This window comes from Pleurodeles waltl, chromosome 6 (assembly GCF_031143425.1).
Source record: "Pleurodeles waltl isolate 20211129_DDA chromosome 6, aPleWal1.hap1.20221129, whole genome shotgun sequence".
In the NCBI taxonomy this organism is placed as follows: Eukaryota; Metazoa; Chordata; class Amphibia; order Caudata; family Salamandridae; genus Pleurodeles; species Pleurodeles waltl.
In genome coordinates, this window is record NC_090445.1 from 1,702,105,246 (window position 1) to 1,702,127,821 (window position 22,576).

At 48.8% G+C, this 22,576-nt stretch overlaps 1 protein-coding gene across 1 annotated transcript in view; it reads left to right on the forward strand.

The window, feature by feature from the left end:
• The window catches only part of LOC138301816 (E3 ubiquitin-protein ligase TRIM39-like), a 126,063-nt gene that overhangs the window by 43,557 nt on the left and 59,930 nt on the right, over positions 1 to 22,576 (forward strand). Inside the window, exon 2 of the mRNA XM_069242315.1 lies at positions 9,643 to 9,738. Within this exon, the coding sequence (XP_069098416.1) occupies positions 9,643 to 9,738 (96 nt within the window). The remainder of the gene's footprint in view (positions 1 to 9,642; positions 9,739 to 22,576) is intronic.

Here is a 22,576-nt window from a genome sequence, read left to right on the forward strand (position 1 = left end):
CCACTCTCTCAATGGGTTTGTCGTCTGTCCAGACTCTGTATGCGGCTGGTAGCTGCACTTACAATGTGTTTGTTCGCTGACACATACTCTGTATGAGGCTGGTACCCACTTTCTCAATGGGTTTGTTGTCTGTCACAGACTTTGTATGAGGCTGGTACCCACTCTCCCAATGGGTTTGCCGTCTGTCACAGACTCTGTATGAGCCTGGTAACCACTCTCACAATGGGTTTGTTCTCTGTCACAGACTCTGTATGAGGCTGGTACCCACTCTCTCAATGGGTTTGTTTTCTGTCACAGACTCTGTATGAGGCTGGCACCCACTCTCTCAAGGGGTTTGTTCTCTGTCACAGACTCTGCATGAGGCTGGTACCCACTCTCTCAATGGGTTTGTTCTCTGTCACAGACTCTGTATGAGGCTGGTACCCACTCTCTCAATGGGTTTGTTCTCTGTCCAGACTCTGTGTGAGGCTGATACCCACTCTCTCAATGGGTTTGTCATCTGTCACAGACTCTGTATGAGGCTGGTACCCACTCTCTCAATGGGTTTGTTTTCTGTCATAGAATGTATGAAGCTAGTACCCACTCTCTCAATGGGTTTGTCATCTGTCACAGACTCTGTATGCGGCTGGTACCCACTCTCTCAATGGGTTTTTTTCTGTCACAGACTCTGTATGAGGCTGGTACCCACTCTCTCAGACTCTGTATGAGGCTTGTATCCACTCTCTCAATGGGTTTGTTCTCTGTCCAGACTCTGTATGAGGCTGGTACCCACTCTCACAATGGGTTTGCCGTCTGTCACAGACTCTGTATGAGACTGGTACCCACTCTCTCAATGGGTTTGTCGTCTGTCCAGACTCTGTATGCGGCTGGTAGCTGCACTTACAATGTGTTTGTTCGCTGACACATACTCTGTATGAGGCTGGTACCCACTTTCTCAATGGGTTTGTTGTCTGTCACAGACTTTGTATGAGGCTGGTACCCACTCTCCCAATGGGTTTGCCGTCTGTCACAGACTCTGTATGAGCCTGGTAACCACTCTCACAATGGGTTTGTTCTCTGTCACAGACTCTGTATGAGGCTGGTACCCACTCTCTCAATGGGTTTGTTTTCTGTCACAGACTCTGTATGAGGCTGGCACCCACTCTCTCAAGGGGTTTGTTCTCTGTCACAGACTCTGTATGAGGCTGGCACCCGCTCCCTCAATCGGTTTGTTCTCTGTCACAGACTCTGTATGAGGCTGGTACCCACTCTCTCAATGGGTTTGTTTTCTGTCACAGACTCTGTATGAGGCTGGCACCCACTCTCTCAATGGGGTTGTTCTCTGTCACAGACTCTGTATGAGGCTGGCACCCACTCTCTCAATGGGTTTGTTCTCTGCCACAGACTCTGCATGAGGCTGGTACCCACTCTCTCAATGGATTTGTTCTCTGTCACAGACTGTGCATGAGGCTGGTACCCACTCTCTCAATGGGTTTGTTCTCTGTCACAGACTCTGTATGAGGCTGGTACCCACTATCTCAATGGGTTTGTTCTCTGTCCAGACTCTGTATGAGGCTGGTACCCACTCTCTCAATGGGTTTGTTCTCTGTCCAGACTCTGTATGAGGCTGGTACCCACTCTCTCAATGGGTTTGTCATCTGTCACAGACTCTGCATGAGGCTGGTACCCACTCTCTCAATGGGTTTGTTCTCTGTCACAGACTCTGCATGAGGCTGGTACCCACTCTCTCAATGGGTTTGTTCTCTGTCACAGACTCTGTATGAGGCTGGTACCCACTCTCTCAATGGGTTTGTTCTCTGTCACAGACTCTGTATGAGGCTGGTACCCACTATCTCAATGGGTTTGTTCTCTGTCCAGACTCTGTATGAGGCTGGTACCCACTCTCTCAATGGGTTTGTTCTCTGTCCAGTCTCTGTATGAGGCTGGTACCCACTCTCTCAATGGGTTTGTCATCTGTCACAGACTCTGTATGAGGCTGGTACCCACTCTCTCAATGGGTTTATTTTCTGTCACAGACTGTATGAAGCTGGTACCCACTCTCTCAATGGGTTTGTCATCTGTCACAGACTCTGTATGAGGCTGGTACCCACTCTCTCAATGTTTTTTTTTCTGTCACAGACTCTGTATGAGGCTGGTACCCACTCTCTCAATGGGTTTGTTCTCTGTCCAGACTCTGTATGAGGCTGGTATCCACTCTCTCAATGGGTTTGTTCTCTGTCCAGACTCTGTATGAGGCTGGAACCCACTCTCTCAATGGGTTTGTCATCTGTCACAGACTCTGTATGAGGCTGGTACCCACTCTCTCAATGGGTTTGTTTTCTGTCACAGACTCTATATGAAGCTGGTACCCACTCTCTCAATGGGTTTGTTTTCTGTCACAGACTCTGTATGAGCCTGGTACCAACTCTCTCAATGGGTTTGTCATCTGTCACAACTTCTTTATGAGGCGGTCGCCACTCTCTCAATGGGTTTGTTCTCTGTCACAGACTCCGTATGAGGCTGGTACACACTCTCTCAATGGGTTTGTTCTCTGTCACAGACCCTGTAAGAGGCTTTGACCTGCTCTCTTCCTGTGACTGTCACAGACCATGTACACATTTGTTGCCCATTCTCATGTTTTCGTTGTCTATTCTGTACTGCAACCCTATATGGGGCTAGTGCGTGCTCGCTCGCTGTATCTATCTGTTCTCTGTCACAGACCCTGCCTGGGGTTGTGGCCTGCACTCTTCCTGTCCCTTGTTATCTGTCACAGACTGTGATTATTTCATTGGTTATCCGTTCTCTGTCACAGTCCCTGCATGTGGCTGACACGTGTATAGGGCTAGGTACTTGTAGGAAAGAACCATCTTGCCTGGCATGTTACCCCCATTTTTACTTGTGTGTCAGTTAGTTTTTGCCTGTGTCACTGGGATCCTGCTAGCCAGGACCCCAGAGCTCATAGCTTGTGGCCTGAATGTGTTCCCTGTGTGGTGCCTAACTGTATCACTGAGGGTCTGCTAACCAGAACCTCAGTGCTTATGCTCTCTTTGTATTTAAAATTGTCACTGCAGGCTAGTGACCATTTTTACCAATCCTGATTGGCACACTGGAACACCCTTATAATTCCCTAGTATATGGTACCTAGGTACCCAGGGTATTGGGGTCCAGGAGATCCCTATGGGCTGCAGCATTTCTTTTGCCACCCATAGGGAGCTCAGACAATTCTTACACAGGACTGCCACTGCAGCCTGAGTGAAATAACGTCCACATTATTTCACAGCCATTTTACACTGCACTTAAGTAATTTATAAGTCACCTATATGTCTAACCCTCACTTGGTGAAGGTTAGGTGCAAAGTTACTAAGTGTGAGGGCACCCTGCACTAGTCAAGGTGCCCCACATTGTTCAGGGCAATTTCCCCTGACTTTGTGAGCGCCAGGACACCATTACACATGTGCACTATACATAGGTCACTACCTATGTATAGCGTCACAATGGTAACTCCGAACATGGCCATGTAACATGTCTAAGATCATGGAATTGTCCCCCCATGCCAAATCTGGTATTGGGGTACCAATCCCATGCATCCCCAGGGCTCTAGCATGGACCCTGGGTACTGCCAAACTAGCTCTCTGGGATTTTCACTGCAGCTACCACTGCTGCCAACCCACAGACAGGCATCTGCCCTCCTGGGGTCTGTACAGCCCAGTCTCAGGAAGGCAGAACAAAGAATTTCCTCTGAGAGAGGGTGTTAACCCTCTCCCTTTGGAAATAGGTGTTCAGGGCTGGGGAGCGGAGGAGCCTCCCACAGCCTCTTGAAATGCTTTGAAGAGCACAGATGGTGCCCTCCTTGCATAAGCCAGTCTACACCAGTTCAGGGATCCCCCAGCCCCTGCTCTGGCGCAGAACTGGACAAAGGGTAGTGACCACTCCCCTGTCCATCACCACCCCAGGAGTGGTGCCCAGAGCTCCTCCAGTGCGTCCCAGACCTCTGCCATCTTGAATGCAGAGGTGTGAGGGCACAGTGGAGACCTATGAGTGGCCAGTGCCAGCAGGTGATGTCAGAGACCCCTCCTGATGGGTGCTTACCTGGTTAGATGGCCCATCCTCCTCTGAGGGCTATTTAGGGTCTCTCCTGTGGGTTTCGCTTCAGATAACGAATGCAAGAGCTCACCAGAGTTCCTCTGCATCTCCCTCTTCGACTTCTGCCAAGGATCGACCGTTGACTGCTCCAGGACACCTGCAAAACCGCAACAAAGTAGCAAGATGACTACCAGCAACATTGTAGCGCCTAATCCTGCCGGCTTTCTCGATTGTTTCTTGGTGGTGCATGCTCTGAGGGCTGTCTGCCTTCACCTTGCACTGGAAGCCAAGAAGAAATCTTCCATGGGACGACGGAATCTTCCCCCTGCTAACGCAGGCCAATGTTTAATTTGTGCTTGTTGTTTCCGGTGCTGAGCACCGGCAGTTATTTGTGAGGGCTGGGGCTTATTCCTATTCCTCAAGCATTTGCTGAGAGCAAAAGACACATATGTGAAAGACGGAAGAAGGAAAAACTAAAAAGCGTCATAAAGGGAGAAAGTAGAAAGTTGCAGGATGAGCTGAAGAGGCAGGGGTGGCCATAAATGGATCGAAGAGGCCCCAGATGGCTTCAGAATTATGCTGCCTCAGTATTCAGTGGTGGCAGATTTAATTACAGCAACCTCGTGTTTAAGAGAAGGGCTTTGAGCACCGGCACCTCTTAATTTACAAATTAAGCACTGAGGTAGGCCCCAAACTTCTGCATCACTGGTCGTCTGGGTCCCCTTTCATCTTGACGAGCATGGTCACTGGAACACAGGAGCTGGATCAAAGTGACCCCAACAGTCCAGTGGTCCTTCTGCCCAAATTTGGTGGAGGTAAGTGCATGCCTCCCCACGCCAGACAGTAACCCTGTGTAGTGCATGATCTGCAGCTGCTAGGACTTCTGGTCACTTTTGCAAGGAATCCTTTGTACACAGCACAGCCTAGGTCCCCAGCACTCCGTCCTGCATTGCTCAACTTGCTGAGTTGACCACCGGCTTCGTCGGACCCTACTTTGTAGTGTTGAGACAACCGCTGTGCTCAGATTTCTTGAACCCCTGTTCAAGTGCTTCTGTGGATGCTGCCTGCTTTGGCGTGGGCTCTCTGTGCTGCTGAGTGCCCCCTCTGTCTCCTCCTCTAGGGGGCGACCTCCTGGTCCTTCCTGGGCCCAGGCAACACCCATTTTCTTGAACCGCGACCTTTGCAGCTAGCAAGGCTTGTTTGCAGTCTTTCTGCATGGAAAGAACTCTGCATCCTCCAGCACACCGTGGGACATCTCCTGTGCAAAGGAGACATTCCTGGCATCTTCCATTGTTGCAGAATCTTCAGCTTCTTCCACCAGGAGGCAGCCATTTTGCACCTTCATCCGGGGTTTAGTGGGCTCCTGCCCCCCCTGGACACTTTTGTGACTCTTGGACTTGGTCCCCTTCCTTGACAGGTCCTCAGGTCCAGGAATCTGTCTTCACTGCTTTGCAGTCTGTTGTTGTCTTTGCAGAATCTCCTATCACGACTTTAGTGTGATTCTGGGGAAGAAGAGTTACTTTACTCCTACTTTTCAGGGTCTTGGGGTGGGGTATCTTGGACACCCTTAGTGTTTTCTTACACTCCCAGTGACCCTCTACACACTACACTAGGCCTGGGGTCCCTAAGTGGTTCGCATTCCACTTTCTTGGTATATGGTTTGTGTTGCCCCTAGACCTATTGCATCCTATTGTATTCTAAGTGTTTGCACTACTTTTCTAATTGTTTACTTACCTGATTTTGGTCTGTGTGTATACTTTGTGTATTTTACTTACCTCCTAAGGGAGTATATCCTCTGAGATACTTTTGGCACATTGCCACTAAAATAAAGTACCTTTATTTTTAGTAACTCTGAGTATTGTGTTTCTTATGATATTGTGCATATGATATAAGTGGTATAGTAGGAGCTTTACATGTCTCCTAGTTCAGCCTAAGCTGCTCTGCTATAGCTACCTCTATCAGCCTAAGCTGCTAGAACACTACTAATCTACCAATAAAGGATAACTGGACCTGGCACAAGGTGTAAGTACCCTCACGTACCCACTATAAGCCAGGCCAGCCTCCTACAGTACTTATATGGTAATCGGCCAAGGGCGTGTAGATGTACCATATTCAAGAACATTATGGATATGTTTGGTCAGAATTTAGAATCTACATATCTGTTTTTGGTAATTACAATCTTTATATATATGGGCAGTACTTACAGTCTGGACACAAAGCACCAAACTGGGGGAATGATCCTTGGAAAGAAACTGTTGTTGGGGGAAGGTCAAGGTGGGCTGTGTGGTCGGGGGTAGCACTCCTTAAAGAGATGTGTCTTCAGCAGGTTTCTAAATTGTAGGAGAGTTGTAGCTGATGCCACATCAATAGCGATGTTGTTGCAGACTCTGAGAGTATTGGATTTTTATTTCTTATGTCATTTTGTCTTCAGACTGGTGTTATCCACACCGGTCTGACATTGCTCCATAGACTTGGCTAGTTTGTTTGGGGGGTAAGCTGGGGTCTTGTTATTGAAATCTTTATAAGTGATTCGAATGATCTTGAATATGATCTGGGCTGGGAGGCAGTTGCGGCCCACAGAAGGGACAGGGCGGCATGCAGGGCGGGCATAAACATTTAATTCATAATTTTAAAAAACACACTTACCTCGATTGTTGCACCACTCCATCTGCTCCTGTGCTGCAGGCGCAGGCTCCCAGCCTGCCCTGCCGCCAATCTTGACGCTGCTCAGAGCAGCATCAGGATTGGCTGGGAGTGCCCAACCAGGGCGCTCCCAGGCAGTCTGGGAGCCTGTGCATGTCCTCCCCAGTCCGGGCAACTGTGTGCTGGGCAGGGTAAAGCCTGGGAGGTTTAAGTAAGCAAGTCAGGCTTGAACCTGGAGTTGTTTTGATCTATTGGCATACTGGAAGAATTTACGGGGTCATTCCGACTCCCGCCGGCGGCGGTAACCGCACGCCCGGCGGAAGCCGCCGAATGACCGCACCGCGGTCAAATGACCGCGGCGGTCATTCTGAGTTTCCCGCTGGGCTGGCGGGCGACCGCCAGAAGGCCGGCCGCCCGCCCAGCGGGAAACCCCCTTCCATGAGGATGCCGGCTCCGAATGGAGCCGGCGGAGTGGAAGGGGTGCGACGGGTGCAGTTGCACGCGTCGCGATTTTCAGTGTCTGCCACGCAGACACTGAAAATCTATGTGGGGCCCTGTTAGGGGGCCCCTGCAGTGCCCATGCCAGTGGCATGGGCATTGCAGGGGGCCCCACGACACCCGTTCCCGCCATCCTGTTCCTGGCGGTAACAACCGCCAGGAACAGGATGGCAGGAAGGGGGTCGGAATCCCCATGGCGGCGCTGCAAGCAGCGCCGCCATGGAGGATTCCCTTGGGCAGGGGTAAACCGGCGAGAAACCGCTGGTTGCCCTTTTCTGACCGCGGTTTTACCGCCACGGTCAGAATTGCCCATGTAGCACCGCCAGCCTGTTGGCGGTGTTACCTCCGGCCTCCACCCTGGCGGTCTATGACCGCCAGGGTCGGAATGAGGCCCTTAGTCTTTGTAGGGTTTAACCTAAGTACATTAGTGGAAATCCAAGACTGGATGAGTTTGGGCAGGATTTGAGGATGTGGTTGGGTGTGGACGTTTTTAGTTATGTTTGAATATCATATGAATACTGAGGGATCTTAATTCTATTCCAATAAGAATGAATCCAACAGATCCCATGTAGAGCTTAAAGATGAGGAGAGAGAGGACAGATCCCTGAGATTCTCCGCAGGAGACCTAGATTTTCAGCTATCTTGTAGAAACTATTTGCATGAACTGGAGTCAGTTGGAGAGATAGGATGTGAACCTTTCCAAGACAGTGTCTGAAAATCCCATGGGCTTTTCCAGGACATTGATCAGAGCTGGATGGTTGTCCGTTTCTAATGCTGCAGAGAGGTCATGGTGAAGGAAGGGCCTCATCTTTACTGGAGGGCGCCTAGAGAGAATTCAGGATATTGGAGAGATTCACGTGTGGGACTGGAAATCCATGAGGTGGTGAAGCCGTGTGGGGGTTGGAAATTGAGGAGGGGGCATGGAAAGGGGATACAACTGTTGGATCCGATTTATTGATCTTCTTGGTAAAGAAGAGTGAGATGCGTTTGATGGCATTGTATTTGTCGACTGATGCAGTGACTGTGGGTTCTGGGAGAAGATTTGTTGAATGTTTGACAACCTTGAAGAGGGCTTTGCTTTTGTTGGTTGACTCACTGATGGTGATTTTGTAATAAAAGGATTTAGTTGTTATGATTAAGGATCTGCAGTTAGAGTTAGTCATTTTAGTAGGTTGCTTGACTTCTGTTTTGTATGGTACATTTTTTTCATTATGCTCTGACATCTCTGGTGAATTGAAGTGTTCAGGTAGGTTCTTGAGTTTGAATGTCTTTGATGGAGTGGAAGGTTGTTTTTCCACTTTTTGGTTGTCCTTGATACTGAGGTGCAGTATATGGATGGGGAAGGGGGAGGCAAGGTGGTCGGTCCAGTTGAGGATGGAAAGGTATTTGGTCCAGTCTAGGGCTATAGGTGCCTAGTTGCAGATATTAGGAGATGCTGATAGAATGAGTCCTGGTGTGTTGCTTTTGTGTTGGGTTATTGATGAGTTGTTTAATTTCTAGTGTGCTGAGAGGTGTGTAGAAGGCTTCCTCTATGTATTTTGTTTTGGAGTTCCGGTGGAGTTGAAAGTCTTCGAGGAACGTGGATGGTTGCGTTGGATGGAGGCAGAGGTGATCATGTCTGAGATTTCTTCTAGTGAGTGATTGTTTGGTCCGGGTGGTCTGTAGATCAGGATGTGTTTTTGCAGATTGGTGGAGGGAAGTGGTACGAAAGGAGCTTGAATGAGGTATGTATGGTAGAGTTACTAAGAGTGAGGGTCCCAATATCTTGTGTATGACTGCAAGCCTCCCCTGTCCTGTTTTGAATGTATGATCCCCGTGTTGGAAGGGTTGTATTTCAGGAATGAGGACACCTAGGATATGCGTGAAGGAGGGTATGCACCAGGTTGAGGGGGGACACTCGGTTGTTTCACTGCACAGTATGCAACAATGAGCATCTGTTAAGAAATTCACAGATAATGTACCTTTTTTTATTCTTTGAGTCCCAGAATGTTTTCTATTTATCATTTGTATATGAGCAGCGTACATGGGTATTACACTTATAAAAACTTGTAAGCTTAAATATTTTCAATTGGTTCAGTATTCTGAAATATTTCAGATTGACTCTAGGGCAAAGTGTCTTCTTTTAAGTCGTGCCAAGTCTAAATGTTTCACACGTTTAGGCATAAAGTGTGCACCTTGTCTTCATCAAGTAGCAGTAAGAGCCAGTGATGGAGCCAGTATCGTTGGAGCAGGGATACTGGTGCTAGTTCCTTCCAGGGAAGAACTGGTCCAAAGGAGTGACACCGCTGTCTGTGTCCTTGTCTTCGTGCTTCCAGTACTGATATGTGTGACTGGTACGTACAGTCTGGGCACGTGTGGCAGGTACTATTGTGACAGTATTTGTCAGTAAGACCACACTGTACAAATCTACACATATTTCTTGCACTCTCATCTCTGCAGGTAAAACTTCAAGAGTGGCTGCGTCTTCTGAAGAAAGAGGAGGAACATTTGCTGGAGTCTAAAGTCAAGCAAGATGAACACAATAAAACCCTGTGGGTGAGTGGCTGCAGTGAATGCTGTGTCTCTCTGCCCCATGGCTTTGTGTGTGTCTCTTAAAGTTCAAGACATACAGAGGCTGCTGAGTCACCCTGCAGACTAGGCCATGGTACCCATCAGATAAACATACTGACCGGAGTCACTGCTGTTGGATATTGGGGCTGAAATCAGCCAAGGGCTCGTCCTAAAATAACTAAAATCAAGATTACTCTTCTGACCTTAAGGTAGTACTTACATAGTTACATGGTGAGTGTTAGAGGAAGTGTGTACAGGTGTGGTATTATCTGGCTGTGAGTATGTACCAGTGTGCGTATGTGAACGTTTGTGTGCATGTTCACGCTTAGGTGTACATGTCTAAGTATGTGTTCATGTATGAATGGTCCTGAGTAATTTGTGGGACTGCATGTCTGTCTCTGCATTTCTGTATGTGTGTTTTTGGGCATGGATGAGTGTTTGTGTGTGTCTGCATATTCATGTATAGATTGTAAGCCACAGTGTATTCAAATACATGTGCGTATCTGTGTTCATGTGAGTTTATGTATGCTTTTATGTGGATTTATTGGCTGTGAGTTTGTACCTGCCTATGTGAATGTCTGTCTATGGGTTTGAATATCACAAGATCTGGTGGTATTTGTGAGTGTGCAGATACATGTGTGTATCTGAACGAGTCTGTGTTTCTGTGAGTTTGGGCATGCATGGGTCTGGAGTTGTACATCCATGAGATTTTATATGCATCTGTGTATGAGTATGTATATTCATGGGTGTGTTTCTGAGTGGTGCCTCCATGAGTCTGTGTATGCATGGACTGAGGACATTTGTACATGCATTTGCGTGCGAGTCTGCATCTATTTGAGTGTGCCCCTCTGTGGGTTTCTGTATGCATGAGTCTGGAGTTATACATCCATGAGATTGTATTTGCATCTGTGTGTGACTATGTATATTCAAGGGTGTGTTTCTGAGTGGTGCCTCTATGAGTCTGTGTATGCATGGACTGAGGATGTTTGTACATGCATTTGCATGTGAGTCTGCATCTGTATGAGTGTGCACCTCTGTGGGTTTCTGTATGCATGAGTCTGGAGTATTCATCCATTAGATTGTATATGCATCTGTGTGTGAGTATGTATATTCATGGGTGTGTTTCTGAGTGGTGCCTCTATGAGTCTGCATATGCATGGACTGAGGATTTTGTACATGCATTTGCATGTGAGTCTGCATCTGTATGAGTGTGCACCTCTGTGGGGTTCTGCATGCATGGCTCTGGAGTTGTACATCCATGAGATTGTATATGCATCTGTGTGTGAGTATGTATATTCATGGGTGTGTTTCTGAGTGGTGCCTCTACGAGTCTGTGTATGCATGGACTGAGGACGTTTGTACATGCATCTGCGTGTGAGTCTGCGTCTGTGTCACTGGGCCCCTCTGTGGGTTTCTGTATGCATGAGTCTGGAGTTATACATCCATTAGATTGCATATGCATCTGTGCGTGAGTATGTATATTCATGGGTGTGTTTCTGAGTGGTGCCTCCATGAGTCTCTGTATGCATGGACTGAGGACGTTTGTACATGCATTTGCGTGCGAGTCTGCATCTATGTGAGTGTGCACCTGTGGGTTTCTGTATGCATGAGTCTGGAGTTATACATCCATGAGATTGTATTTGCATCTGTGTGTGACTATATATATTCAAGGGTGTGTTTCTGAGTGGTGCCTCTATGAGTCTGTGTATGCATGGACTGAGGATGTTTGTACATGCATTTGCATGTGAGTCTGCATCTGTATGAGTGTGCACCTCTGTCGGTTTCTGTATGCATGAGTCTGGAGTATACATCCATTAGATTGTATATGCTTCTGTGTGTGAGTATGTATATTCATGGGTGTGTTTCTGAGTGGTGCCTCCATGAGTCTGTGTATGCATGGACTGAGGACGTTTGTACATGCATTTGCGTGCGAGTCTGCATCTATGTGAGTGTGCCCCTCTGTGGGTTTCTGTATGCATGAGTCTGGAGTATACATCCATGAGATTGTATATGCATCTGTGTGTGAGTATGTATATTCATGGGTGTGTTTCTGAGTGGTGCCTCCATGAGTCTGTGTATGTATGGACTCAGGACGTTTATACATGCATCTGCGTGTGAGTCTGCACCTGTATGAGTGTGCACCTCTGTGGGTTTCTGTATGCATGAGTCTGGAGGTATACATCAATGAGATTGTATATGCATCTGTGTTTGAGTATGTATATTCATGGGTGTGTTTTTGAGTGGTGCCTCTATGAGTCTGTGTATGCATGGACTGAGGACGTTTGTACATGCATCTGCGTATGAGTCTGCATCTATGTAAGTGGGCCCGTCTGTGGGCTTCTGTATGCATGATTCTGGAGTTATACATCCATGAGATTGTATGTGCATCTCCTGGAGTATGTATATTCATGGGTGTGTTTCTAAGTGGTGCCTCTATGAGTCTGGGTATGCATGGACTGAGGATGTTTGTACATGCATTTGCATGTGAGTCTGCATCTGTATGAGTGTGCACCTCTGTGGGTTTCTGTATGCCTGAGTTTGGAGTATACATCCATTAGATTGTATATGCATCTGTGTGTGAGTATGTATATTCGTGGGTGTGTTTCTGAGTGGTGCCTCTATGAGTCTGTGTATGCATGGACTGAGGATGTTTGTACATGCATTTGCATGTGAGTCTGCATCTGTATGAGTGCGCACCTCTGTGGGTTTCTGTATGCATGGCTCTGGAGTTATACATCCATGAGATTGTATATGCATCTGTGTGTGAGTATCTATATTCATGGGTGTGTTTCTGAGTGATGCCTCTGTGAGTCTGTGTATGCATGGACTGAGGACGTTTGTACATGCATCTGCGTGTGAGTCTGCGTCTGTGTCAGTGGGCCCCTCTGTGGGTTTCTCTATGCATGAGTCTGGAGTTATACATCCATGAGATTGTATATACATCTGGGTGTGAGGATGTATATTCATGGGTGTGTTTCTGAGTGGTGCCTCTATCAGTCTGTGTATGCATGGACTGAAGGCGTTTGTACATGCATCTGCGTGTGAGTCTGCATCTATGGGGGTTTCTGTATGCATGGATCTGGAGGTATCTAACTATCCATCAGACTGAGCAAGCCTGGTGTAAGGCCTTTCCAAAACCAAGGTTTTACCAAAGTAATCATGCTACGGTATTGCATATGCATCATCGAACAGCAGAACATCCACAAGAGCTCATCTAGGTAATAAATGGAGCAATGGAGCGCCAACATTGTGTTGATGAATTTTAACCTACAAAAGTTAATTAAAACCAAATATAATCTTAGCACATTTCTGGACATGTCCACTCTCTTCTTCAGGACATGCATTTCTAATCAAGAAATGACATGGGCACAGCTCAGCTTCAGCCACTGATCTTGGACATTCTCTGTTGTACTCAATCCTTATTGCAAGTTTTTTCTGGAACAGTGTCGTTGATCGGCCATAGTTTGACGTGTCATAGTATTCCTTCATTAAACTTCTCTTACAGGGATAGGCCATTGCTGATTGGAATGCCCAGGATGACTAGTGCACCTGCCCTATCTCAGGTTAGAAGAAAGAGCAGACCTGTAACATGGAAGCCCCATCAGCAGTGGTGCACATTTCTCACAATACTCAGTCACTGCCATTGGTCACAATATTTAGTTGTTCAACAGGGCTGTGTATAGTGATAATGTTAACAAGGGTGTCATTGCCGTAAAAGTTTCATGGTATCTGATTCACTCTCTCACAGTTTTCGTAAAGTATTTTTCGTAATATACTCTCTTCAGTCGTTACTAGCTGTTACCTCACTTGTCGCTATACCCTCGATTATATCGACAGTTGAGAGCCCGTTCATTGGTGTGCACCAGGTCATAGCTCCATGCACCAGGGTCAGGATTTGTGCACTGCCAGGCCACGATCAGGGGACAGGCTGTACCCTTTCAGCATGTGGCACTCTCCTTTTCTCTCTCACCAGACAGGCTTCTAGGTGCTAGGCAGACCCTCCACTCTTCCAGCAAGTACTGCAGAGTACAGTTCATGTTCCCTCAGCTCTGGGAGACAGTCTGTTGTGTAGACACTAGCATTGGTTGCACTGCAATCCGAGTACTGTACAAAGATCTCCTTGTTCAAATGTCACTTTCAGGAAGTCTCTCAGACACATCCTTTCAGTAAGGTAATAACACGTGCAGTAGACAGCAATTTTAATTGATACTCATTCAACCATGTTGGTTCCACAATTGTGTTGGGATACGTATCCCGAAAAATCTTAAATGGAGAAATTTACTATTGATGGTATGTGGGGTAACCGTGTATACTTCATCTCTTTTGTTCATCTCATCTCTCTAGTTCAGAACATTGCCCTTGGCTAATGATATTGTTTCTTTTGAAACTCAATTAAACCTCTTCACCATACCATTCGTTTCGGGATGATAGAGAGCACATTTTTTATGTTTTATTCCATGTTCATCTAGGAACCTTTACTTTTCTTTGGAGACTAGTTGTACACCATTATCTGTCAGTAATGTCTCTGGCAGCGCTTCCCCCATATGCTCCTTCTAGCATTTTATCACATGTTCTGTTTCAAAATCTCTTGTGATGCATATCTGTGGCCATCTTGAGTACGTCCATCACTATCACAAAAAACGTTTCCTGACCATCACCGTGAATTGGCACCAGAATGTCTGAATCAATTTCCTTTCAAGAACCTGTTGGACAGTCCCTAATTACCATGGGCTGTACCTTAGGTTTCATTGCTTTATCACTCGCTGCACACTGCATGCATTCTATCACCATCGTCTCAACTTGAAGATCCAGGCCTGGCCACCAGTAAGAGGAACATAACCTTTCCTTCATTTTGGATACAGCCTGGCTAGAACTATGGGCTAGGTTCATCAACTCCTTTCTAACTTTACTCGGAGGGATCAGACTTGTCCCCATGAACATCAAACCATGTGCCCCTGAACATCAGACCATTATTCCTCAACAGCTCATCCTTTACCTACCAAAAATTCTTACAGCCATCACTACCTTGTTGTTTAGACTTTCAACCAGACCTAATTAAATCCATCACTTCACATAAAACCTTACTTAACCTTACCCAATTCCTCGTGCCGTCTCTCCTCAGAGATGATCTCATTCCCCACGTTGCAAACAAATTCTGCCTCATCACTTATGGGGCATATTTACACTCCATTTGCGCCGAATTTGGGTATTTGTTTTCACGCAATTCGGCACAAAACTAGCTCCATATTTATATGCCTAATGTCAAAATATTGGAGTTTTCACAGTTTTTTAGATGCATGGTAGGAGGGGGCTTAATAATGGTGCAAACGTTGCTTTGCACCATTATTTAACGTCTGGGTCAGACCAGGCGTTAGGGGACTTGTGGACCCATTTCCATGGTTGAACACAAAGGAATTGGTCCAAAGGTGCACTCCTCAAGCCCCAGGAACACCCCCACCCACACCAGAGGGACACCAGAGGATGAGGGACCCCACCCCAGGTAAGTAGGGTAAGTAGAGGTAAGTATTATTATTTTTTAATTAAAGTGCCATCGGGGGCCCAACTTGGGGCCCCCTGCATGGCACAGAGTGTAATGGCCAGGCCCAGGGGACACTGGTCTTTTGTGCTGGCCATTGGGATGATGGGCATGACTCATGTGGTATGGATGGTTTTGCATCAGGAAATGAGGCTAGGCTGGATAAAGGCATTTTTTTTGCCTCTAACCAGCCTAACGTAATTTTTTAGTGCAAAACCCCCTTCCCCCATACTGCCACCGCCACCCAGCTAACGCCATTTTCCCAGATGCTAGCCCACCCTTTGCGCCGGCTTGTGGGATTCCATATATTTGGGGCCTATCTGGCACCCTGGTATCACGCAAGCCGGCGCTATACTTTTTGACGCAAAACTGCGTTTGTGCAGTTTTGCATCAAAAAGTATAAATATGGGCCTATATTCTTTGTATTCTCCTTGATCATTCACAACCTGGACAATGCACCAGCCACTTTGTTCACCACTCCTGGAATAAACCTTACCTCAACATCACATCCTTGTGAGGCCACGACCTGTTTAGTAATCCTGGCTGACACCGCGTCCAGACCTTTCTTTGTGAATATCTCGCACAGGGGTTTACAATCAGTCTCTACATGAAAAGCTTCACTCTATAAGATTTTTTGAGATTTCTTACTGCCCAGTGAATAGAAAATGCCTCCCTTTCTGTGACCAAACCTCTTGCTTCTGCTTCTTTGAAACCATGTAAGATGAACATGATGGTGTTTTCTGCACCTTGGCCACCCTGCTGAAGGACAGCTCTAAACCCTTTTATGCTGGCATCTGTTGTTACAATAGACTTTTTCATGAGATCAAAGTTCTTTAATTTAGGTGTCTCACCCAATCTGTTTTTTACTCCATTTCACATACAGAATTCCAATTGAATTCAACTCCTTTTTAAAGCAAATTTCTCATGTTCGCACTGCGATGTTCTGAATACATTTATTGTAATATTCTGCCATGCCCAGTAATTGCATCAACTCCTCCGTAGTTGCAGGTGAAACCATTCTCTATATCTCCCTCACCAATTCTGTTTTGGGAACAATATCAGCAGCAGTGATCGTATGTCCCAGATAGTCTATGGCTCTGGTCCCGAACGTACATTTTTCCAGTTTGAAAGTGAGGTTAAACTCACACAATTGTTCCAACACATACTTCACTCTGACAATATGCTCATCAACATCCTTTCCAAATACAAGAATATCGTCTTGACAAATGCCCACACCCTTTGCATCTTCCAACCCTTTTTCCATGGCTCACTGGAAAACTGATGCAGCGAGGCTAAATTAAACGCAATCTGGCGTACCAATATGTACCAAAAGGTGTTCTGAACGCAGTAAGGGCCTGATTTATGAAAAGTTAGTAGCGCCTTTGTGTCATTTTTTGATGCAAAAGTGGCGTAAACGTACAAAATATAATTATATTTTGTAAGTTTGCACTGCTTTTGCTTAAAAAAATGACACAAAGAAGGCGCTAACTTTTCGTAAATCAGGTCCTAAGATCTTTAGATGTCTCTAATTTGATGGCATGCAGAGGTGAGGACAATAGCGACCTTTGACCCTGTCACCAGGCAGGTCGCTCCCCCCATCTGCCACGCAGCCCCCTGTGGGTTGAACCTCCGTTGCCACTTTTGCCGCCTGACTACTCGCTCCCTTGTTTCTATTCCCCTGAGCTTGTGCTTCTGTGCCACGTGTTTTTTCCATTCTGTGCCCCTGTGTTTTGCTTTCTGTACTCCTGTGCTCTGTTGTCCCTCTCCCGCCGTCTTTTCCCGCCGTTTTTTCCCCGGGTTTTCCCCTGGGTTTTTCCCCGGGTTTTTCCCTTGCTGCTGAGCCCCTGCTGCCCCGCCCCCTTCACTCCCATTGGCTGCCCCGCTCCCACCTCCCAGCTGCTCCTCCCTCCCTCTGCCCTCATATGGAGGCCGCGAAGCGGTGGTAGAAAGCGACCTTTGACCCTGCCTAAGGCAAGCCCGTCTGCGCCCGTCCGCGCCTGGACCGCACCCAGCACCAGAACCCCTGGAACCCGCACCCCCCGCAACGCCAGACTGCACTACGACGCAAGCACCCTCCACGCACTCAACACCAGACGAGACCACCCCTGCTACCGGGCCACACCGAAACGCACCCAGGGGCCTTTCACCTGCCGGAACTGCAGATTCACCAGCATCCAACCCTCCACACCACCAGCCAGAGAACCCAACCACCTCCGCTGCATCCTCCTCAACACCCGCTCCGCTCGCAAGCACGCCATCGAACTTTGGGACCTCCTAGACTCCACTGCCCCTGACGTTGCCTTCCTGACGGAGACCTGGCTGAACGCCACCTCAGCACCAGACATTGCCATAGCCATCCCACAGGGCTACAAGATCTCCCGCAGAGACCGCACCAACGGAGTGGGAGGAGGAATCGCCATCATCCACAAAGACTCCATCAAAGTCTCAACAAACACCAATGACACCCTCACCACCGCCGAGCACATGCACTTCCAGATCCACACCGACCCCAACACCACCCTCAGAGGAACTCTCATCTACAGACCTCCCGGACCCCGCCCACAGTTCAGTGACACCATCGCGGACCTCATCAGCACCCACGCCCTCGCTTCCACGGACTACATCCTCCTCGGGGACCTGAACTTCCACCTCGAGAACAACAACGACGCCAACTCCACCGCCCTGATCGACAACCTCGCCAACCTCGGACTCAAACAGCTAGTAACGACACCAACTCACGCCGCTGGACACACGCTTGACCCCATCTTCTCCGCAAGCCCCCACGTCTCCTTCAACCACACCACCGAACCACACTGGACCGACCACAGATGCGTCCACTTCACCTTCAGAAAACCCACCACACACCACCGCACCCAACAGCTACCACGCCGCTGCTGGGGCAAGGTCACCGGGGACCAACTGACTACCGCCCTCGCCCTGAGACCACCCACCGACCCCACCGACCCAGACACTGCCGCGACCAACCTCACATAGTGGATCAACGACTGCGCCAACACCCTCACCCCTCTCAAGACCTTTACAACCAACCACACCAACAAGAAAGCCGCCTGGTTCACCGAGGACCTCCGGATCTCCAAGCACACCTGTCGGAAGCTGGAGAAGAAATGGCTCCACGACCGAACACCAGACAACCACACAGCCCTCAAGAGCGCCACCCGCAGACATCACCAACTCATCAGGACCGCCAAGAAGACCGCCTTCAAGGACCGCCTAGACAACAACGCACACAACACCAAAGAGCTCTTCAGCATCGTGAAAGAACTCTCCAACCCCAGCTCCATCACCAACGACATCCCGCCATCTCAAGACCTGTGCGAATTCCTGGCCACCTTCTTCCACCGCAAGATCACCGACATCCACGACAGCTTCAACCCTGACCCCCCGTCGCCCACCACCGAGTCCACCACCCCTGCGACTACCACTCGCACCAGTCGCCTGACCGTCTGGTCCAGCGTCAGCGACGAAGACACCATCAAAACCATGAACTCCATCCACTCCGGATCCCCATCGGACCCCTGCCCTCACCACGTCTTCAACAAAGCCAGCGCAGCCATCGCGCCCCACCTCCGGAAAACAATCAACTGTTCCTTCGAGACAGCAACCTTCCCAGAAAGCTGGAAGCACGCCGAGATCAACGCCCTTCTGAAGAAGCCCAAGGCGGACCCCAAGGACCTCAAGAACTTCCGTCCCATCTCCCTGCTCCCTTTCCCGGCAAAAGTGACAGAGAAGATTGTCAACAAACAGCTGACCCGCTACCTCGAAGTCAACAACATCCTGGACCCGTCCCAATCTGGTTTTCGCAGTAACCACAGCACCGAGACCGCCCTCATCGCCGCCACTGACGACATCCGGACCCTGATGGACAAAGGAGAAACAGCTGCCCTCATCCTCCTGGACCTATCAGAAGCCTTTGACACGGTCTGCCACCGCACCCTATCAGCGCGCCTCCATGACGCCGGTATCCAAGAGAAGGCCCTGGCCTGGACCACATCCTTCCTCTCCGGCAGAACCCAGAGTGTCCGCCTCCCACCCTTCCGCTCCAAAACCACTGAGATCATCTGCGGCGTCCCACAGGGATCCTCCCTCAGCCCGACACTGTTCAATATCTACACGGCCCCCCTCGCCCACGTCGCACGACAACACAACCTCAACATCATCTCCTACGCCGACGACACCCAGCTGATCCTATCCCTCACCGAAGATCCCGCCGCCGCCAAAGCTAACCTCCACCGAGGAATGAAGGCCATAGCCGACTGGATGAAGGACAGCAGACTGAAGCTGAACTCAGACAAGACGGAGGTCCTCATTCTCGGACCCACCCCATCAGCCTGGGACGACTCTTGGTGGCCCACGTCACTAGGCACAGCCCTGGTACCCACGGACCACGCACGCAACCTGGGGGTCATCCTCGACTCCACTCTCTCCATGACCAGGCAAGTCAACGCCGTCTCCGCGTCCTGCTTCAACACCCTCCGTATGCTCCGCAGGATCTTCAAATGGATCCCCCTCGACACGAGAAAAACCGTTACCTAGGCCCTCATCACCAACAGACTCGACTACGGGAATGCCCTCTACTCAGGAACTACAAACAAGCTCCTGAGACGACTCCAACGCCTCCAGAACGCCTCAGCCCGACTCATCCTCGATGTCCCCCGCCGCAGCCACATCACACTCCACCTGAGAGGCCTGCACTGGCTCCCCATCAACAAAAGGATCACCTTCAAGCTCCTGATCCACGCACACAAAGCACTGCACAACACCGGACCCACCTACCTCAACAACCGACTCAGCTTCCACACACCCACCCGAAGCCTCCGCTCAGCCAACCTCGCCCTCGCCACAGTCCCCCGCATCCGAAAAACCACTGCCGGCGGCAGATCCTTCTCCTACCTCGCCGCCAAGACCTGGAACACTCTCCCCACCATCCTTCGACAGACCCAGGACCTGCTGGCCTTCAGAAGACTCCTCAAGACCTGGCTCTTTGACCAGTAGCACCCCCCCTCCCCAGCGCCTTGAGACCCTTGCGGGTATGTAGCGCGCTTTACAAATGCAGTGATTGATTGATTGATTGATAGCGCTTGTGGGAAATTGGTCCCCTGTTGCAGTACCCCCCCCCCACACACACATTTTGCCTAGTTTGCTAATCATGTCCCCAGTGCCAGTGTTCTTTCTCTAAACATTGCAAAAATATGGCTACAGTTGGCAACACCTTTATCTGCCACTATAAGTCCCTAGCAAATCATACTTTGGTACCCAGGGCATGAGGTACTAAGGGAAGGCCCCTGAGGGCAGCAGACACAAATGATGGACAGAATGCAGAACCAATCAAACATTCACCCCCAGTCACAGATATGGGTTTAATCCATCAATTCTGTTGCTCACCATGCCACCCCAGTTTGGATCCAGCCATATGCAAATCAGTCATGACCCCGTTCCCCATGGGAACAGTCCAGCCTGAACTGCTAGGCCAGGTTCTCCCTGGACCGGGAACCAACGCCCTGACATGGGTTTCATGTTATCACCCTTCATCAGCCATGCTAGCTTGAATACAGTGGCACAGTGAGTCCAGGACCGACGTCTGGGCATACCCGGCGCACTCCTGGCGACAAAAGCAAACAAACACAAATGATTGACAGAATGCAGAACCAATCAAACATTCATCCCCAGTCACAGATCTGGGTTTAATCCATCAATTCTTTTGCTTACTATAGGAAAGTAGCCTTTTTCTAGTTTGGTTACCCCCACGTTTGGCCTGTTTGTCAGTGTGTTTGACTGTGTCTACTGGGATCCTGCTAAACAGGACCCCAGTAGTTATGCCCTCTCCCTCTAAATTTGGTTGTTGGATACTTTTAACACAGTATTCCACTCATAATTGTCATACTGGTGCCCCCTTATAAGTCCCTAGTATATAGTACTTAGGTACCCAGGGCATTGGGGTCCCAGGGGATCCCTTTGGGCTCCAGCATCTCTTTTGCCACCCATAGGGAGCCCATGTGGGTCCCATGCTTGCTATGCCACCAGATTCAAGCAAACCTGGCTGATGAAGGGTGATACCCTGAAACCGGTCCCATGTGCTTGTTTCTGGTTCAGGAGGACCTAGCCTGGCAGTTCGGGTGGACTGTCCCCATGGGGAACAGAGTCAAGGATGATTTGCATATGGATGGGTCCAAACTGGAATGGCATGACAAGCATATAAAACGATGGATTAAACCTATATCTGTGAGTGGGGGTGAATGTTTGATTTGTTCTGCATTCCGTCCATCATCTGTTGTTTTCACATTTGTCACCCTAAGTGGGAAGGGTATGCCCAGACGTGGGTCCCATGGTTGCTCCACCACCAGATTCAAGCTAGCCTCGATGATGAGGGGTGACACCCCAAAACTGGTCACAAGATGCTTCTTTCCAGTCCAGGGAGGACCTGGCATGACAGCTCGGGCTGGACTTCCCATGGGGATCAGGGACAAGTCTGATTTGCATATGGCTGGGTCCAAAGTGTAATAGCGTGGCGAGCAAAAAAAAATTATTTAACCCAGATCTGTGACCGGGGGTGAATGTTTGATTTGGTCAGCATTGTGTCTATTATTTGTTTGCTGGTACAATACAATAACACAACACTACCAGAACTGGTGTCACATCACAGGAATACATCCTCTACTTGTATACTAGAGACACAGAACAGGAGCACAGCCTTCAATCTGTATATTAGTGACACAGCACATGAGCACAACCCTCTACCTGTATACTATTGACACATACAGGAGCACAACCCTTTACTAGCAATGGAAATGTAACGGACTCCACAGAATATCGGAGTCAGTCATTCTTGGTGACGCTAGAGAGACATACCTCTCTCCACTGATGACACCCTCCTATTTCTGCTGGGGTGAGACTCACCTCACCTGATAACACGCAGGCTCCTGCTCTAAGCTGCAGCGTGACATACCTCACCTAACATACCTCATCTGATAAAAGGCTCCTGATTTAAGTTACAGTGTTACATACTTCACATGACAAAACACAGACTCCTGCTGTAAGCCACAGTGTCACTTACCTCACCTCATAACATACAAAAAGACTCCTGCTCTAAGCCACAGTGTGACATACCTCACCTGACATACCTCACCTGATATCAGACAGGATCCTGCTCTAAGCTACAGTGTGACATACCTCACCTGATACCACACAGACTCCTGCTCTAATCAATAGTGTGGCGTACCTCACCTGATAACACACAGACTCCTGCTGTAAGCCACAGTGTCACTTACC